The sequence below is a fragment of the Heliconius melpomene genome, chromosome 13 (genome assembly GCF_056956725.1).
Source record: "Heliconius melpomene rosina isolate 202511_hmr_F chromosome 13, ASM5695672v1, whole genome shotgun sequence".
Lineage (NCBI taxonomy): Eukaryota > Metazoa > Arthropoda > Insecta > Lepidoptera > Nymphalidae > Heliconius > Heliconius melpomene.
This window is the reverse complement of record NC_140401.1, coordinates 5,238,660-5,255,447: the sequence shown is the minus strand read 5'-3', so window position 1 is coordinate 5,255,447 and position 16,788 is coordinate 5,238,660. Positions and strand designations below refer to the sequence as shown.

Here is a 16,788-nt window from a genome sequence, read left to right as displayed (position 1 = left end):
TAAGGTTTTCTGGTAACTTCAATAAAGCAACATTTAGGTTTAGTAAAATGTTTTATTTTAATTGTACATCGACGTCGATAAATTAAACTCGGTAAGTGTCTTTGGAACGATAATCTTACAATTTGCTATTAAAACAGGATATCTAAATTGATATGAATGGAACATTGAAAACATAATTTTATATTTACAATAATGACCTCACAATGATGTTAATTAATACATAAAACAATGTTTACTTCTACTCAAGTTTTCTGTGAAAATTAACTATGATTTTAGGCGTCCTCCATTAGCGTCGATTTTCTCAATTTAAATTACTAATCGTATATTCCTGTTAGAACCACTTCTCCAGAAACTAAAACTATGATATAAAAATTAGTTAATAAATAGTGGAATGATGTTTTATATCCTTTGTACTGTTAACGTGAACTATGAATATGCTCATCGACTTGACTGTCACAAATACAGAACGACCACAAACAATTAGAACTTAGCATTAAGTAAGCTAAGTCTAGCTCGATACTAATATAATTCGAAGGAATAATAAATTCGTACGAAAGTATAATGATAATAATTATAAATGGTAAAGCTAACTCTGGTGGTAGACAAAATTGTAGGATAGTCAAAGGGGAAGCTCTATATTAAGTAAAACACTTAAAATATTTTATATTAGGTTCTGTACAACTCTCTACAGTATAAATTATAAATTCCTAACTTAAATAAATAACAATAGGACTATCTAAGAACATGTATATTGTATATACATTTATATTATGTGGCACAGACTACTTTTTTATTGTATTTAAACAAATATAAAATACTAAAGATCGGTGTCGCCCAGGCTCAAATGCTGTTGATGATGTATCGCTTTTTTGTGTACCAGATGAATTCACAAACTTATGTTTGAACCTGAGAGATTTAGATTTTAAAATTACAGATACTCATAGTAAATTTTTTAACATTTAATAAAATAATTGTTTACATGACAACAGTTTTTAGAGTCAAACCCGCCGGACATTTATTAATTTTACTACGGGTATGTCTTATATAAACATATTGATATATCATCAATATAATATTCCGTTAATTTGATATTATCAACTTAAAAGAATATTTAATTTTCAGATCATATTGAAATTAATAATAATCTAAAACAAATATTATTACCTGTTATAAATTATTTTATAATAGTGTTTTATGACGTCCGATGAATATGACCCAAAATAGTGATGTCAGGTGTGATAGAGTAATAGACGGTGAGACTTGACTAAACTTCAATTTTGACTATTATCTACGTAACTACGTAACTGCTGTCACTCGCCAATTTTTCATGAAATCAACAAGTTTTAGAAATAAATCAGTACAACAAAAGTATAGGGTATTCTCATAAATCTATAAAGTCACACAAACGAAACTCTTTATATAATAAATGGCTTTGTATATATATATGCTATTGTTATTTATGATAGCCACATTTTGACAAAAATTTTATAATATTTTAAATATATAATAATAATACGCACGCTATTACATGTATATGTTAAATAATTTTTAAATAAGTTTATTATCACATCTACTCATTAATGAAATTCTCGGTTTATAAGAGTTTTCATTATGCTATTAACTATATGGTGTTTCATCAAATTAGACTAGAATAAAATTCTTCCACCTAATTTCATATTATAATAATTACATAAGGCACTCCTTTAATTTTGCAGAATTTTTCGAAAGAGGTTCACATACAGACAAGTTGATTATAGATTCCTTTCCTAATAACGAAGACCAATGGAAGTTAATTGTTAAAAGACGCTTGCAAAATACATTCAAATCAATTCATACTTTACTAGTAATAGTAAAATAGTAATACTACTCGTAATATCTACATATACATATAAATAAATCAATAGGTATCTATTTCATAATAATTAAATGAGAAAATATCATAATTTTCCAATTTAAGAACAGGTACGGTACATAAAAAATATTAATAAGTGGAAATATAAAAATTACCTTTTGCAATGAGCAATATAAAAAGGTTACATTTGAAATAAATAGGTCCTTTTTAAAACAAAGAGTCCTTGCAACACGCTTCAGAATGAACTATCCAATTAATTGTAGTTGAATATTTAGAAGTTTGTAATTTGCGTTTTTTTTATGCAAATACACATTTATTTCAAGTTTATTGGACCCTAGCATTTTTTTTCAAAAAGCTGTCTTATTTATAATTATTAATCTCTTTAAAAATTTATCTACCTAAATATACTTACGTGACTTCTTTCATTACTCATTAATAATTTCAATTTTTTTTTATGTTACCGCGCGGCGTCTTACTAACCCCATCAATAATTAATTCTAAACTATTATGAGAAAATAAAACACGTTTGAGTTTAATTTTAAGGCTCAAACGTTGAAATGTAAACTACAAATTTGTTTTTACATTTTTAACACTTCAAAAAAAGTCCACCAAAATAAATGTTTTTTTAAGGTTATTTTCATATTTTAAATTATGATAGCATAAGATTAAAAAAGTTTAATATATAATTTAAATTAACAACAAAGCTATTATTTTGTCCGTTATATTGTTATAACATTCGACTAGGGTTCTTATAAATTTCGTTAAACTCCCTGACTGAATATTAGTTTTCGTTGAGCTTACTGCGTATAGGTCGTTAACGCGACAGGGTCGTATATATTTGTCTAAACGTTGGTCCCTAAAATTGCTATTGTAATTATGATATCGATATCAATAGGTTCGGGATGAGGGACGCCACGCGAGCTGCGGCCGGGCTCTCCAATTAAAGGCACATTGAAACGTGATTTCTTTTTCTTTTCCTACTCGTTCTCATTCGAACCCCCATTTGCTGTCCATATTATTTATTAATGTCTTTCTTTTAAGGTCTTTCTAAAACTAGTCAAAGGGAATAACTAAATTTCTCTAATATATAATATTATATCATATGTATATCCATTAAAAGTCACCCCACTTTACTGGTGTCAGTGCTGACATCGTATATTTAAAAAAAATCGTATCACATCCTAGTTCTAAGATATTGAGATATCTTCGACATCGCTACTTCATTTTGGCAACGTGGTGGTGGAACTAAAAATTATCTAATTACCTAAAAGGCGAAATCGCCTAAAATTAGCACTAGCAAGAGGAAAGTATTCCTCAAAAATTTTCTTCACATTTGATCTCGCGAGATGTGGCCTGTGAAGTCCACTGCAACTCGGGCGGCCCTTCCCACTCGTGAAACGATTCGAACATAAAGTTGTCGGAGGAGTCTTCGGTTTCGTGGACGACCTCCGCTCGACTAAAGGCCTCAGCAAACTTACCTATCTCAGTGGAACCGAAAGCTTGCTGAAAAGCAGGTAATGGTACTACTGGAGGTCGTTTCTCTTCAGGGGGCGATCGTCGCTGCTCAGTATATATTTGGTCACGAACTGATCTTACAGCCTCCGGTGGGATTATATTTCGGCTCGGAAGCTCTGGAGTGTTGACATGTTTTTGTCCATTGTCTCCGTTATAAAGTGAGTCTTCGTACGTTGGGTACGGAGTAGACCTGCCATCTTGCGCGCATATTTGATTCTGGGGATATATTGACCCCTAAAAATAAATATAATATATTAAGAAATAATTCAAGAATAATAATTGTATTACAGAATGAACAGAGGACTATTTTTGCTAAGCTACATTAAATTATTTGTAGATATACCTTCATTAGGCGACAATCAGATGCGTAACGTTCCCGCGAGCACATGTTTCGAGAAGCCCAAGAACCATTCATAGCATTAGGCCCACTCCAACCACCTCCTATCACGCCCATCTGTAATATACAAAAATATATGTAAATATTTCAATTTGTTATTTATTGTAACTTTTATTAATTTTGCGTATGAAGTACCTGATAAGGAGACCACATCTGTGGATCGCAATATGCGGCACTGCGACCGTTAATTCCACAATCTAAAGGTGGCTGAAAACAATGATAGTTTATATAAATTTTAATATTTTTAGTTATTTAAAACTCTCTATATATACTTTAAATATAACCTAACTAAATGTAAGTTCTTTATATTTTATTTGTAGATTTTTACAAAATTTCTTTTTGTGAAATACTGATAACAAAAGTTGTAACAACACTAATATCCAATTGGAAATTTGCACTGTCGGGTAAAGAAGCGCTGATCATCCAATAGGTGCGGAGTTTTAAATGTTTATCCAAAAATATTTTGATTAGAAATAAATTCTGGTGTTCTCGTAAGTTAGCACTAGTTACAAATTTCATACATATTCTAGTTTAATACTTTTTTCTCTCTTATACGTTTAACCGGACAACAATTTCAAATAGCATTTTTTTTTTCATATTTTACTCTAACATCACCTACATACCTACATAATAATTCAAAAAATATCATATAATAATAAACATCATGTGTGTACATTTCGTATTAATAAACAAATATTTAAAGAGCATGGTCTAAGAAGAGAATGTTTCGCGAGTATCGATTCAGTGGAGTGAAGCAAACGTCGCGTTACATAGCTGGCTGATGACGATAAACGGGCAATCGATAACATTCACTTGGCACAATCAATGCATGTTACTAACTGTATAAACTACTCCTTTAAATATTCTCACTTTATTTAAATTATTTTTTAACTTTATGTATATTTTATGTCACTATTTTTATATATTTGTTGATATCGCTATAACATTACCGTGTTCTATAATTACTTCCTGGAACAAATGTCAATTTTGTGTTTTATTAATATATAATGATAATAACACAAAAGGTTATAAAAGGTTATAAACGTTATAAAATTAATCGGTTAATTAAACAGTAGCCGTGTGTGGAGCATAGTTGCGGTGAGGACGTCCAATCCTGATAATATAGGTCAGTGTCAGAGGACAGTACCTCTCTCTGATATCAGTCGTACGCGTCGCTCTTTACGGTCCACTTTCAAATAATTGGTCTTAAGTCCGAAACTTGACAATATGAATTAGTTTCCGCTTTTTAGCAGCACAAGGGCAAATGTATGGCAAGTGTTTCGAAAACTTTAGTTAAAATCGTGTTTGAGCGCGAGCCGGTCATTGACTCGTAGCTATCAGTAATGCCAACAGATGTTAATTATAAACTTCACGGTTATCAGCTCATATCAATAGTATTATAGTTTTTACTAGTGTATGGAGTACATTAAATACACATAATAATATGACGTTGAACAACCATTCAATAATATCGACAGGCTTAATTTAATTAGTAAACAAGTTCCCTCTGTACCTCATAATACTTAATATTAGGTTACGTTGTATTAAGTATTTTATATTTTTTTTAAATTTGACCAAAAATATTCATATGCAGATGAAATTTCAACATGTGACATTTAAAAATGAAATTTTGGAGGCCGGAAGTAGTTTATAAGTAGTATTATAACGGTGTTATATTACGAGACAAGCACGGCACAAAGGCGCTAATGAGGGCGGCGGAGGGCGGCGGAGGGTGGCAGGGGGGGTGCGGGCGGCGCGGGGTGGTGGCCCATGAAAGCTGTCAGCGGTTGATTTTTCCGAGTGTCGTGGGCGCGCTGATCGATAAGTCACGTGGGCCGCGCCGCGCTCGCCGCGCTCACCGCGCTCACCGGGCGCCGCTCGATAGTTGGCCTCCGCAAATCTCCCGCCACTACTCTAATGTACCGTATGACTAGTTTTCAACATTCGAAGCAATACCTAATTGCTTACATGTTGCCTTTTATTATCTTCGGTATGCCTAAACGTATTTTTTTTATATATATTTTAGATATTTCAATTTATTTGTGCTCATTGATGACGGTAATCCTTAAGTTAACAGTGCTATGATAATACATTTTAAAAGTCTTAATATTCATATACACGAAAGTTTTACCGCGCTCAACATTATAAAAAGTTTTGTTTTATCGTTACATCCAGTTCATCCTGAATGGAGGACACAACTTTATGTTGAATATTTTATTTGGATTGGATACAGCTAAGATTGAGATTTTGCGAGGGTATTTTATATTCTGTAAAATTAAGTATAGAGATATTATTATTATATAGATCACGTTAAGTTTCTAAACAAACATTGCAATGTTGATATTATTATATATAATTTATATAAACGATCCTGTCTATACATTCGCGTTTAAAGAAGATACGTCCTAAAAACATTTTCATAGACTTTAGTATGAAAACCAATTTAATATTAAAGCATATGCCAGGAGTTCTTAAGAAGTTGTAGGAATTTCAAGATGTGACGGATGCAGTACTGCAACGCAGAAGTGCAGGGACTGACGGACATCGATCGTGCCGCGCCGCCCCACCCCTTCATCACTAAACGCTATCTCATATATAGCTACATTACACCCGTTATATATGTATATACTATACATGGTATGAGAATAATTCATCGTTTTAATCATAATTTATACATAAAAATACGAAAATATTTACCAAAACACTAACAAAAACATACTATATATTTGTTATGAAAAATAAGATGTTACTAGACAATCACATATTGAAATGTAACAAAGACATAATAAAGGTATAAAACAGCAACAGCTATAAATAGCATAGTAAACCGCAACAAGCCCGCCTCTACGTGCGCTCTACGCTTGTATAACCATAATTACCTAAACCCTAAGCTAGTACAGTACGCTTGGCTTGTTTTTGTATACTTTTTTTATACTAAACTGTGATTTCCATATAAATATAATAATAACTGCAACATTTATAACATAATTTTAAATAATTTTATATCTCCCAAATAAAAAATAATGAATAAATTGATTTTTTTTTAATTATTTTTAAAACAAGTGGTTATTTTTATCTATAAAGATTTTGTGGCAATGCGGGTTCATTTGTAACAAGTTCCTATGCTTTTTAGAAGCATAAGATTTTTCTTAGAGCGTGACGTAAACGCAAATATTTAAAGAATTATATATTTATAAACATTTTATAAATATATCATAAATATAATTTGTTATGAAATATTATACATATTTTTAATTCATTTTAAATTTAAGTTTGTTCACTTATATTTCACGCTATAAGCGGGATACAGCGTGAAACGCTAAAAAAAGTTTAAAATACAACTTACCGTATGTGGTAAAGGAAGATGCGCAGGATGCGTGCGTAGCTCCCGTCGTGCCAAGGCCCTTCGAGTGCGCGCCTCCTTCAGCGCGTAGGCGCCATAGTCTACGACAGATGAATTACGAATTTACTAATTATTTACAATTAAAAAAAAATCTTTTAGTAATAATAAGAGTTTTTTTACAATTTCAAAGTATACTTTAAGAAATTAAAAAATATATTAATTGATGTCCGACCACATTTTTGGTGATTTCATATTCATTAGTTATACTAAATATATAATTTTATGTCTATTATATAAGTACGTCTAGTTATTATTTATACAGATAAATTATGAATACTATTGTATAACTATATTTTCAAGGCATTTCACACGACGAAAATGGTTTTATTACATTTCTATATAAAAATACAAGTAGCTTGGATAAAAACATTTTTAGAGAATAAAAAAAAGAACTTTAAACAAACTAATTTATTAATTTAGAATAATTATCTAATATCGTTGTAATATTCTATTCGTAAAATGTCTCTTAATATTTCGTATTTACTCCCCTGAATAGATATAACAATCAATTTATGAAGTTTATTAAACAGGAAGTAATCCTGAGAAATAACAACCAGTCATTCATTCAATTTCATAAAGTTATCTGCGCATGTCATACGAATACATTCAAGAAAATATTTACATAGTATAATTTCGTCCTCCTACTCATTCTACGTATCTGTACAACTTCGACACGTGTTCTACATTCTAAAATTAAACATTAATGTTAACATAATTACAGCTTCACGCTGTATCCCGCACAAAGCGGGATTTCCAAATGATTTCTAGAGGCATTGCGTGTTAAGTGGCGGAATTCAATGCCGCGCTTTCCTTTTACACTAGAACGAAGGGATGAAAATGGTAAATATATCATTTCCTACAGTAGAAATCGAATCCACAACCTGTCGCGTTTTCAGCCACACTTTAGCATTCTACTTAAATAATAATTTTCTCATCATCGATACCACTCGAGCTATATTCACATTTTCTTTTCTGAGACATCCCTAATGTAAATGATAAAAATTAAAATACAAATTGCTCACTGCCAAGCTCGCGCTTAATCGCGTGACTTAGAATACTATTTACATATTAATTTATTTATGCGACTGACGTAACTTAATGTTACTATAACTTAAATGTTTAAGTCAAATGACATATTTTATGATAAAATTTGAATAGAAATATTTTTATTTGGATCTTTTAAAAATGGGGGACGGAGTGTCTTAACACTAGGTTCCCTTTACGTATCCTGCTGTATGCGGAATACAGCGTGACATTAAAAAAAAGTCATAGTTTACATCGTGCATAATGAGAGACAATAATGACGAATACGTCAAGGAATGAAACGTGTGACGTAACTTGAGATACAAGTGTGAGGTGTAAGTTTCAGTAGTCACTAGTATATGTAGTCGTGTTGCAGTGTCTAACTACACGGACGCAGTCGCACTCGCGTAGCCTGTAAAGTTCATAGCGACAGCGACGCGGGTGTTAGCGCCCCGGTCAATATGTAGAGTGGCTGTGCGCCGTGCGGGTAATCAATCCCGCGCGGGCTGCGGGGGACCACCTGTAGCGCGCCCGCCTCCGCCGCGCCCGCGCCCCGCCGCCGCCCGCGCCCCGCGACATCGACACGTGAGGCAGACGGCGCGCGGCGAGAAGTCCGCCCAAGCCGCAACGTAAACATTAATTCTTAGTTCATTCTTCATTGTTCAGAATGTCGCCGCGCCACGCGCCACGCGCCACGCGTGCGGATTCCAATCTTCCGTATATTGGTAAACAAACTTTGGCACTCGATGATTACGCACTACACAAATATGTATAACTCATGTACATTTTTTAGTCACTCGCAAGTAAAAATTTATGGTTGGAGTGTATTATGGAAATACAACATTTATTTTATTTGGCTTTAAAGTTCAGTAACTAAATATATTTTTTTCTAGTTATTGGCTTTATATAGCTTCTACGATAAATTTACACTTGTGCGAAAGCTGAATTTATTCGAATCACGTTTTAATTATATTATTCATTAATATGAATCATTATTATATCATTTCAATTTCATATATTTAAATGATTTTAAAAGTAAAATTCAAACATTCAAATAATATTTGAATTTGTTAAATTAAATAAAAATTATATTTAAAAAAATCTATTAGGTAAATATAAATTAAAATTTATATACAAATTCAAATAAAAATTACTGTGTCGGTAATGGACTGTATACAGGGTGGAATTGACGGCACCACTTTAAATGAAACCACAGTTTTAACTACTCTATAAAAGCATAATATAATTCAGAAAAAAAATAATTCCCAAAAATGAAAAAGTTATTTTTTCAAACAAAATAAATAATAAAATAATCGTTTTAAAAAAAAAACGCCATTTGTAAAGTGTTATATTATCACTCACACACTTACCTGTCGGCGCGGCAACGTCGCACACGCTTCATTCAAGAAATCGAGTCGCAGCAACTAGCGTAGGTATGTAGGCAACGGCGGCGAGCTGATGTTAAATTAACGCAACACTTAGGAATACACTTTACACACACTTTTATTGAATTATTTCTATTAGGTTTTTAATTTTACTTTTGTTGCACTACAAACACATTTTTTATGTTCCCGTTTTAAACTAACACTCATTTTTAACATGTTTACAAAATTATTACAATAATAGCATTTTTTTTCACTTTTTTTAACAATAAATATTACATTTTCTGTCCACATTACATTCAGCTCGATAATGACCCATATTATTACACTTGAAACATTTAATATTTCTTTTAATTGTAGCATTTCTTTTTACAATAAATGCAGATGATGATGACACAATTTCCCCCCGTAGTAGTATTATGGTTTGGAACTTCCAAGCATTCCAATTTTTCACTCCTTCCAGTTTTATTACTGTGCTGTTTCCTTTTCATTGTGATTGTTTATTTTGCTTGTTTTTCTTTTTTATTCCTTCCCGGCAACTTAACCTCCAAATTTCAATACCAACGCCAAAGCGTCGCGTGAAGTAACGCTGTTTTAATCTCGCCAGTATTTCTAATTTTCTACGATTGATGCAATCTTCTTTATTATTGTTACAACGTGGTCTGGGCCCATAACCCGTTGTATTTATATGGTTTAGTAAATAGCATTCAGCTATAGTCCGACCCAACTACTATTGCGCAGAATGTACGCGCCGCACCGATTCTATGGGAATCCCCGGTAATCGGTGCGGCGTGAGCGGGGTGTCTTTGTACAGATAACAAAATTCATTTTTAATATTGATTGATTGTGCAATATAACACTATAATTCATAATAAATGTAGATTATACTTTTTACGCATGATTTGATATTAAAATAATTAATAAAATTATCAATACTATTTACAAATAATTACTAAATATTAATTTATTTCGTATTGAGTTTTCGCAGGTCCTCGTGTAACATTATAAAACTCGTTTAATATTTAATTTTTATACGATTTTCTATCAAAATAATCATACAAATATAAATAATAATGAAAATCTTAATAAAAAATTTAATAGTATATTCGATAAGTATTTTAGTTAATGGCAACTATTACAATGTTTTTAATTATCTGTGTGAGAACAGAACTTAGCCGCGGAACGGCTAAGTTCTGTTGTATTTACATTATTTTGTTTAACTTTATACATTGAATAATTATTAAGTGTTTTAAATTATTTGGATGTTGTTTAATATTAATTTTATCATTAATCGGATTTCTAAAATCATGATGAATGTTTCGTGATCGTGATGATGTGATTACTGAGTATTTTTCTCAAATGTGAAACTATTGTGTCAGTATTTGAGTGTACTATCAAAACATACATTTTTTAAGACATTTCAAACAAATGTTGAGTTTTTAATATTACTTATGATGTAAATATTAGTGATAGTAAAAGGAGAATGCGACAACGACGATGTAAAACTAATGTTAAATGTAAGTACCTATCTATCGTAGTTCAATATCATTTTGTGTTAAAAATTTTGAATATAACTTTGTGGGTGGTTCAATAACCATGCAGTATTTCTAAATAATTTCATAATAAAAGTGATATAATAAATTGACTTAAAGTAGGATTTTGTTAAACAATTTTAATAAGAGGTTTGAACATTATTTAGATTTATAATAAATAGGTAATTGCGTGAAAAAGAACGCGAGATATCGTTCTTTCTCGTTCGGTTTTGTTTTGACGAATGAAAAGTAGAAGTTTGGCAACGCTTAGTAGTATTTTTGTAGTAGTATGTGTATGTGTGCGTCACACGAAATACAGGTATAGAGAAAAATCGTGAAATGAAAAAAAAATCCTACGTCCAAACTGTTGAGGCATCTTGATTAATTTCTTTAGCTTCGAGTTTGAAATTTTTTACCCTATATGCAGTTTCAATTAAAGAAGCGCAGCCTCTTCCACCCTGTATAATAGATTTATTGAAATTTTCCGATAAGTACCACTTAACTTAATATAACAATCACTGCAAATGACAGCGCGGTCGTAGCTTAAAAATGTTTACAGTCAAACCACAACCGCTACTACGCGGAGATAAATGTAATTAACTATAATTACTAAGTGAAAAAATTGAATACGTTCAGTATTCCATTTTTTTTTATTCAAATACTAATATTTAAAAAAAACTTTAAAAAATTTAATTACAATAGCTTAAGTATTTCATTTTATAATAATTATTAATACATTCTATATTTATCTATATAAGAATAATCTACTATTATTTCTTACTAGCTTTTCAAGTTACATTTACTTTGTTGTAAATGTAACTTGAAAAGTTAGTAAGTACATATAAAATATAGGTATACCAACCCATAGGCATGGCATGGTCACTGTGGTGCATATGGTGCGGGTAGTCGTAGCGGTAGTAGCGCGCATAGGGGTCGTGCGCGTGCGGCGGGTAGTAGGCGTGCGCGTAGGGCGCGTAGGGCAGCGGCGCGTAGCCGTAGCCGTCCCAGGCGGCCGGGGCGCCCCCGCCCGCGTACCCGCGGTACTCGCCGTAGTTGCAGCAGTCCATGCCTGCCTGCGCCTACGCAGCCGGCAGCGCGTCCGGCCATGCTCGTCCGCAGCCACGCGCACTCGCACGCATCGCACTCGTGCGCTCTCTTATCCTACCTTATTTTGCTCTCTGAATGCATTACAAAAATCAACACCCCCCAAAAAAGTCCTATTTCGTCGACCTCCGAGCTCCCTTTAAAATAAAAACAATTGTAAACGGTGAGAACGTTTAGAAAAGTTCGATTCGTTTCGGCAATATAGGCAGAGATCGAGTGCAGTTTCGCGGCGGGAAACGGACGCGGGTGCGACGTTAGCTAGCGAAAAGAGGTCGGTCGAGTTTGCCGGCTCGGCGGGTCGCGGGCCGGGGCAGGCGCGGGCGGGCGGGCGGCGGGCCGGGGCGGGCGGCAGGCGCGGCGCGGGGCGCGAGGGGCGACGCCCGCTCGCCGGCGGCTCGGCGCAGCGCGGCGCTCGACGGACGCCGACTGAAGGCGTCGCGGAATCGATACGCCGCCGCCGCGTGCCCGCGCCCGCGCCCGCTCTACCTGCCCGCGCCCGCTCTACCCGCCCGCGCCCGCTCTACCTACCCGCGCCCGTATTGCGCGCGAACTTCGTCTTCCTCCACCAAATTTTATATTTAGAACCATGGTGAAACAATTGATCAATACTTTGCACTATTAATTAGTACACACTTTCGCCATTCTCTCGGAAGGACACCATAGTCACCTCTTGTCGCTCGTGTCGCCTACAAATTAGTTTTGAGAGTTTAGAAACAGTTGTGAAATATTTTAAACACATTCAATATAAACTTTTTAAAAAGTTTTGAATAATAATTGCTTTGTTTCTTATTACGTTGATTTCACATAGAATATTTTATTTTTTTAGCATAATAAAGAAATATATTTTTAATGGGTAAATTATTTAATAGTATTGAAATAATTTGAACTTAAAAATATTTTTTTTGAGTACGAAATTTTGCATAAATGTTAAACATATGCACTTCATTGCGTTGTACACATACGCAACGTAACCACGTAAAGTTGCAAAGTTTTATCGAATCGCGCGTAGGCGGCAGTGACCCACATAGCAAATATATTTATGCGGTGAAACAGCCACCACCCTTCGTCCTTCAACAAGAACACCTTTCACTAATGAAAACATATCTAAATATTAACAAATTGACAATGAATACGAATTACTTATAATGTCATTGAAAATATACCTACCTGTGTATGTTCCATAATACTTATATTCCAAAATGTAAAAAAAAACTTATTTATTTAGAGAATAAATATTATTAAAAAAAGAAAATATCAAAATTAATCTAAAGAGGAAAATAATGATAATTTTTAATATCTCAATGGAGATTTTCATGGAAATCCATATAGATATAGGTATAATCCACACACTGTCAACCCACATAGTTCACAGCCTCACTTTCAGTCGTTGATCAATAAACATTTCTATTGATTCTCTTGTTACCTAGTTAAAGCAAAGTCTATAGAGCTATTACAAGTAAAAATACTGTTCGCTAGCATTGCAGATAATAAAGAATTAAAGTTGCACACCCAATACACACGATTCCAGTTTCAGTTTTGAATCTTGATTTCGCGCCAAACAACTGTGCATTGACAAAAGCAACATTTGTCGCGCGCCTTTTAAATTTCATTAAACCTGTTCAGAAGTCTTGAACATAAATAACTATTTTGTAAATCAAAATATATTAAAAATAAACGGAAACACATCAAAATATATCAATATAACATGATATTTTTAAAAATCGTAAATATTTTCTAAATTAATTCTTATCTTTTTTTTTATTTTTGGCCTGTCAAAATATTTTTTTCACAAATATAACGAAAGATTTAAGCATATTATGATGACAGAGTAAACAGATAAGTATCCTAATGATATGTTGTAGCGTGGAGAAGCCAGGCGCGGGTTATCATGCAGATTGCGGCGAATCAATAGGGCGCCTCGGCCACTGACGGCGGATGACGATCAATAGCGTCCCAACGGAGCTGTCTCCGCATTAAGGGGCTTCCTCGAACGCCTTCACATACATCCAAGCTATCTACACTTCGTACATCACTATACTTACACACAAGCGTAAGAGATTCTTATTTACGTCTTGGTAAGGATCATTTCGGTAAATATTATTATTATTATGTTATAATACTATTAATAATTTATATATTAATGACGTTTTTATTTATGTTCTGTTTAAATTATTTAATGAAAAAAAATTATAATTATTTATGAGGTTATGAGTTATCATTGATACTTAAATAACTTTTATTATTTTTACACATAAAGTCGTTGTAGAATCAACTTTATGAACAGTTTAAATTTATAAAACGAAGGTCATTCTAATGTCAACTGCAACAATGCACGAAGGACTGTTGATATTATATTAAGTTGATATTTTAGCTTAACTATTTTATAAATATATAAATATATTTATATCCGAATAAATTACTTCTTAAATGGATAAACTATTTTTTTGTAATAACCGTGAATTATATTTGAGTAAAATATTAAATAGTACATAAATTGTAGACCAATACTTTCAACATAAGTATATAACCACAATCTGGCAATAAATCTGAAATATTAATATTTTTTTCATTCATTACATTTCATATGCACATTTTCGCCACTACATTTTTATTTTTCATCATAATTATTATGATGTAAATTGTAGTACCTGCACGCGTGCAGCAGATGAGTGTAAATTAACAACAATTTAAAAATGCAACATTAAATAATTATATTTTCACATTAACTACTACCAATTTTATAAAATATATAATTTAAAACAAGAAAACTAAATAACATAACTAATAAATATATTTTTTCAGCGCACATACAAATCTATCAATCACTTCTAAAAATAGAAGTTTCCAATAAACCTAGTTATATCATTTGAGATATTGAGCCGTCTATCTCTAATATATGTACATATATCTTACTTATATGTCTACGAACGTATATGGCTATGTACTTCTTCTTATCTACTCAGTTTCCCCTTGCGCGGTAGACAGATGTAACTTTAACGCCCTTCTAGTGTGACTCCGAACAAGTGCTGCTACGGTGTAAATTTTAGCGCAGACTTGATTTAGCAAAACCATCATATTTAATTTTATAGTTAGTAAAGATATTGATGTGCCAGGTGAAAGGTTTGGCCATTTCAATAATGTACGGAATATATTTAGATAAAATTATTTGTATCAATAGATATAACGAGGTTGCCGTGTCACAGCACAAGCATGTAGCTGTTAGCTTGTGCTTATCATTTTTCATAAGAACGGCAAAAAAAACACGTTTATTGTATAGGAGCCTTCTTAAATATATATTTCATTCTCTTTTTTATTATTTGTTGTGATAGCAACGACACAAATACGTAATCTCTGAACATTTTAACTGTCTAACTATCACGGTTCATGAGATAAAACCTATATCCTGTATCCTGCAGACAGACAGACGGACTGACGAATAACAAAATCTTAGTAATAGGGTCCTGTCTTACGGTACGGAATCCTTAAAAGTTGAAAATAAAAATATTAAAAAAAAAACAAGGTATCAATAATTTCATTAGACATTTTTAAATTCTCTATTACCTACAGAATTTATACTAAATAAAATATATTTTTAATTAACTCATTAAAATACCTATTTAATTAGTTCAAAGTCTTCGAACTAAATAAAATGCTGCTTTTGTTTGTGTGTGGTATTTTTTGACAACTTTTTTGCTTATAATTATAGTATAGTCTTGTCGTACAGGATAATAATTTTCAGCGACTTATAATGTATATTATATTAGAATACCGTTTTTAAAAATACTTGACTTTATATACATACATTTTTTTTTCATTAGGGCGGAAAGTAGAGAACGAAACAATGACGTAAGTCCCCAGGTACTAGGATCTCACTACCTTCTGCGCAAAATCCGTGAGACAAAAAATAATAACACAAATAAAAAAAATCGAGCAACCGCGAGTCGAGCTCGCCCACAAGGGTTCCGTAATCCGAAATTCAAGCTTAGGTTAGCCAGAACCCACCCAAGAATTCGGCAGAAAATGGGGAAGGCAGTGTCCTAACATTATTTTCCCTCCCCTTTCCAACCTTGCTGTTCGCGGGATACATCGTGAAGCTATTTAAGCTAATATATAAGGAATAGCAACTAAATGAGTAATAGCCAACACGTATTGACTATTTGTATGCTATTTATTTCGCTGTTTCCTTAAAAATATTTTACCAAAATCTACTCCATATCCAACGATAATTTACGAATTTATTTTTCAACCCCATTCAGAAATAGCAAGGGACAAATTGCGGATAACTTTGAAGCTCGACGCGACGTTTCGAAAACTCAGCGTTTACATAAAAGCTCCACTTAATTTTTAAAGAACTTTGTAACGATACCTCGCACGCCGAGTTACGTGGAAAAGCTAATTATTCGTATTACTATATCTATATATATGTACATTTATGTAATTAACGTAAAATAAACGTAGCAATTAAAATGTTTTCTCAGGGGAACTCTCGCTTTGTTATGTCAATAGCATAATTTTATTATTTATACCTACCACATAGAAATAAGTTTGCATCCCTTATATGCATATATTTTTTCAGCTTT

The 16,788-nt window shown here is 32.7% G+C and overlaps 1 protein-coding gene and 1 long non-coding RNA gene across 3 annotated transcripts; one reads left to right on the top strand and one right to left on the bottom strand.

Moving 5' to 3' along the window:
• Positions 1-32: 32 nt before the first annotated feature.
• LOC146532640 (uncharacterized) lies at positions 33-12,621 on the bottom strand. The gene is made up of 5 exons (XM_085196129.1): positions 11,967-12,621; positions 7,111-7,208; positions 3,900-3,971; positions 3,711-3,821; positions 33-3,601 (listed from the first exon to the last, which is right to left on the bottom strand). Exons 1-5 carry the CDS (start codon positions 12,169-12,171, stop codon positions 3,167-3,169), a joined length of 921 nt encoding a protein of 306 aa, XP_085052255.1. The 5' UTR covers positions 12,172-12,621; the 3' UTR covers positions 33-3,166.
• Positions 8,018-16,783, top strand: LOC146532639 (uncharacterized). 2 transcript variants are annotated; one of them, XR_014878644.1, is made up of 3 exons: positions 8,018-8,915; positions 14,071-14,283; positions 16,465-16,783. It is a non-coding gene; the product is annotated as an uncharacterized LOC146532639 (long non-coding RNA). The 2 variants fall into 2 exon arrangements; XR_014878643.1 differs by having other exon boundaries at positions 14,071-14,298.
• The last annotated feature ends 5 nt before the right edge of the window (positions 16,784-16,788 follow it).

Bases quoted from the DNA above. Each gene is read 5' to 3' on its own strand.
- LOC146532640 (XM_085196129.1), bottom strand. From the start codon at position 12,171: ATGGACTGCTGCAACTACGGCGAGTACCGCGGGTACGCGGGCGGGGGC. The intron at 3,972-7,110 runs GTAAGTTGTATT...CATTGTTTTCAG, and splicing joins ATCTTCCTTTACCACATACG to CCACCTTTAGATTGTGGAAT. The intron at 3,602-3,710 runs GTATATCTACAA...ATTTATTTTTAG, and splicing joins CTGATTGTCGCCTAATGAAG to GGGTCAATATATCCCCAGAA.